At 36.0% G+C, this 4,295-nt stretch overlaps 1 protein-coding gene across 1 annotated transcript; it reads left to right on the top strand.

Annotated features, from left to right (window-relative positions):
• Window positions 1-520: 520 nt before the first annotated feature.
• On the top strand, window positions 521-2,599 carry LOC21398754 (myb-related protein A). Its single transcript, XM_010110380.2, has 3 exons — window positions 521-986; window positions 1,186-1,767; window positions 2,261-2,599. The coding sequence occupies exons 1-3, from the start codon at window positions 521-523 to the stop codon at window positions 2,554-2,556; spliced, it is 1,344 nt and encodes a 447-aa protein (XP_010108682.2). The 3' UTR covers window positions 2,557-2,599.
• Window positions 2,600-4,295: the final 1,696 nt, after the last annotated feature.

Raw genomic sequence — 4,295 nt, 5'->3', positions numbered from 1 at the left:
AAAAGAAGAGACGGACACTAGTATTAATAATGGGGAACTTGTTAAATTAAAGGCTCAATGTCAGTCAGGGTTGTTAACTACTTTAAAGCACTCTCTCTTTCTGTCTCTATCCATCTCTCTCTCTCTCTCTCTCAAACTTCGTTGAGAGAACAAAGGTTTGTGTCTTTGCAAGTTCTCTCTTCTCAGTTCTCACCATTAAAAAAAAAAGAAAAAAGAAAAATCTCTCTCCTTATTATAATCAGCACAGTCACCATTCTGTCAAATTTTGTCATCTTATTATTTTTTTTTAAATTCTAAAAAAGAAATTCACACATTTGTTTTCCTCCTTTCCCGGCCATGGAGATGACTTCGTAACAGTAGTTTTCTCTATTACATGTCAGAAGAAAATGAAGCCATGGCCAACAATTGTATTATATATACAACAACAGCAGCAGCAGCAGCAGAAGAAGAAGAAGAAGAACAAATCCAAAACGGCCACATCAGTACTTCTTCTCCTTATAATAATTCTCACTGCTCTTCAATGGGGTTGGTCTATGCAGACATGAATTCTCTCTCTCTAAGCCCAAACTACAAATCATCACTAGTATCATCAGTTTCTTCTCAGGAGAGTTTTGCTTCGAAGTGTTCAGAAATAGTAGTGGAAAATGGGAGGGCTTTCTGGGGTTTTCCTTTGATGGGCAACTTTGTTCCTAAAAGCTTTGAGGAGCACCAAAACAGTAGCGGTGAAGTTATGGAAGGTAAGGGCTGTGAGAGCAGTGATGGAATATTGTTTGGAGAAAACAAAGGAAATTTGGAAGATGAAAATCTTGTTAGTCATGATCAGAATATTGGGGTGGTCAATGGGAAGGAGACAGATAGTGGTCAGTCAAAACTCTGCGCCAGAGGACATTGGAGACCTGCTGAGGATGCAAAGCTCAAAGAACTTGTTGCTCTTTATGGCCCTCAGAACTGGAATCTTATTGCTGAGAAGTTGGAAGGAAGATCAGGTAAAAAATAATTTAAAAAAAAAAAGCAAAGAAAAAGTACTAAAACATTACATATATGTACATATATATATGTAATGTCAATTTGTTTTTGTGTTCAAACATTTTTATGAGAGAGAAAATAGCGTAGCAAAAATGTTTGAACCTCGCGATTTCTCGCGTTATTAATTGTTGTTTTTTTCTTTTTTTGTGGGTTTTGAAGGAAAGAGTTGCAGACTAAGATGGTTTAACCAATTGGATCCAAGGATCAACAGAAGAGCTTTCACTGAGGAAGAAGAGGAGAGACTAATGCAAGCTCACAGAATCTATGGCAACAAGTGGGCCATGATAGCCAGGCTTTTCCCAGGGAGAACTGACAATGCAGTGAAAAACCATTGGCATGTGATCATGGCAAGGAAGTATAGAGAACAATCAAGTGCTTATAGGAGGAGAAAACTGAGTCAATCGATTTATAGAAGAATGGATATTCAAGAGAACAGCAACAACAACAACAACTCCTCTAACTTTGTGTGTGGAATATCAGATCATCAGACGTCTCCAAGAGGTGATGTACCAGTACCCCCACAATACTGTTTTGGTAGCATTGTCTCAGCTCATGGATCAGCTGGTCTTGGCAATGCGTCTTCTTTTCCCTTTGGAGGCTTTAATGGTGGTGGGGTTTCCTATTGCTTCAATTGTTCACCCCACATGACTGGTGGTGCAGAACCATTCTCCAGCAACAAGGTCCCTTCCAACAGTGGATTATTCTGTGCCCACCAGATCACTCCTTTTGAATTCTTCCCTGGTGTGTACATTGATCATTCATATGATTATTTTAACTGCCCCTTGCAAAATTTCCCCTCATTAAATGATCTCTTGTTGTTGTTGTTATTATTTTGCTATTGTGTTAGTTTTTTGCATTTGGGATTTTGTGCTGTTCCTCATTGGCTCCTCATCTTGATCCTTTTGCTAGTTTCTTATCTCATATATGTGTGTGTGTATATATATATATATATATATATTTGTATATATCCTCCTTTGCCATTGGAAGTTCTAATACATTTTTGTGCTTTGATCCATTTCTTTCTCTCATTCCGATAAACTAAACACTGCAATATCCATTTTGTATCTCCTTTTCTTCTTTTGCTCCATCCAATGTCTCTTTATCTCTCTTTGCCATTGGACAGCAAAATGACTAATGATACAATGACAAACCCTTCTGTTGTATGCCCTTTTAGGCCAATTTTAAGCCCCTCTTTCTCTCTCTAACTTCTCATTTATAACTTGGGTCTTTGTAGATGGTGCCAAGAGCAATGACTTGACAATGGACATGCTAAGCCAGAACAAGTCTTTTGAGTACAGGCCAAGTGATGAAAACCAAACAGATGTTGGTTTTCACCATCATCATGATCATCACCATCATCATCATCATCATCATAACCAATATCAACAAAGCTTGCAAAGTTTCTCAAACTCAACATCTCAAGTCTCAGGAGGAGAGAATGAAGAAGCAGTGGGATTAAGCCTGCATTTTGATGAGGGCATTCCCATTCCCCCACAGTTCATAGACTTCCTTGGGGTTGGAGCCACATGACACAGCAAGTTTTTTAGAACCCAGAAGAGGAGAAAAGAAGAGAAGAGGGAAAAAAAAAAAAAAAAAAAAAAGCTGATAAAAAAAAGGTATTTTCACATATTATTAATTAATCATCAGAAAGGGCCTCAATGTGGTTGTGGTCCAACATAACTGAGGAAACCATTAGAGGTAAGAGGGTAAAAAAAAAAAAAAAAAAAAAGGAGTTGTTGTTTTAGTTTTGCATGACATTGGAAAAAAAGACCTGCACCAGCTTCTTGCAGTCATATCCCACCTTTTTCTTGTAAGTTCCCATATCACATGAGAGACTCTTTCTAAAAGGTGAAGCAATAAATTACTAGATATATATAATATAATATTTAAGCAAGGGCTGTTACTTTTTTTTCCTCTCCATTTTTTTTTTTGTTTGTTTCCCTTTTTGTTATGTGGGTAAATACTGGATTACCCAATTAATTGTTTATTTTGATTTGCGGATTGATTAATCAAATTTGGTATGCAAATTAAGCTGAAGAATTATAGCAGAGAGAAATTTAGGGTTGAGAGAAAATTAAAAATGGAAAATATGTGACAGAAAAGTTGTATATCATGGGGGATGATGATGAGAATGATGAGGTTTAACAAAGACAAAAACAAAAGTTGGAACTATTCAGAACATCCTTTTCTCATGGGCCTGCAAAAGCTCAGGCACAAATTCTGCAACTGAACAAACCCACCACCCCTCACTCTCTCTCTCCTATGCAAACATGAAAGAAACTGTTCAACATCCTTTCCCCATCAGCAGAATCTTACTCAGGAGGAATTCATGCCATCCACATGGGGTGTGCGGGGCTGTCGTTACTGTTTATAAATTGTCGTAAAATACTTTTTCCTTTTGTTGGATTCAGTCCAAAAAGTTACCTTAAATCAAAACCTTATTATATACACATATACATAACAATATGTACAATGACATGTACTCTGATACATTGCATGCCACGCACACACAAAACTGTATTTAGAGATTCTTTTCAACAATTTCACTACAAAAACAAGTTATTATTGAGTAATAACGCAAGGTTATGTATTTTGGCTTTATTTGCCTCGTGGGGTTTTAATGTTCTTTTTCGAATTTCTGTTGCCACAATGAAAGGAAACGCCTTTCTCATTTGACTACTCTGTGATTTTGTACTACTGTTGAATATGAATATAGGTGATAAATATATCTACTAACATGTGAAAAACAACGATGATAAAAGCAAAAGAAAATAAATATGATAGAAAACATAACACTGATGAGAAAAATAGAAAAGAAGGGAAAAGCATTTCTCTTATTGTGTTTCATTTGGATTTCTGATTCTAATATCTCAATATATATATATTTAGGCATTGTTCATTTTACCTATTTGAGTTTTCAGTTTTAAGATTTTACAGTTAAAAATTCTCAGAAAATATCACATTTAATTTTTTCTGTTACAATTAAAATTTTTTAAAAAATATCACATCTCAATTCGAATTCGCGAACCGAGCTAGGCCTTAAGAATATCAAATTGAGATTTTTTAAAGGACTTAAAATCCTGCACCCTTCTCCTGCCTTCCACTTTTTGCACCCACCAAACAAGCTTTTATAGTACGTTTAGTAGGAGAGATGGAAGAAAAAAATGATAGACATATAGGAGGGAGGGAATGTGAAGGAATAGAAGGATTTGAGGAGAGATGGAAGAAAGAAATGATAGACATATTGGAGGGAGGGAATGTGAAGGAAT

Source organism: Morus notabilis, unplaced genomic scaffold, assembly GCF_000414095.1.
Source record: "Morus notabilis unplaced genomic scaffold, ASM41409v2 Scaffold503, whole genome shotgun sequence".
Taxonomy (NCBI): domain Eukaryota; kingdom Viridiplantae; phylum Streptophyta; class Magnoliopsida; order Rosales; family Moraceae; genus Morus; species Morus notabilis.
The sequence above is the reverse complement of the archived record's forward strand: the minus strand, read 5'-3'. Positions and strand labels throughout refer to the sequence as shown.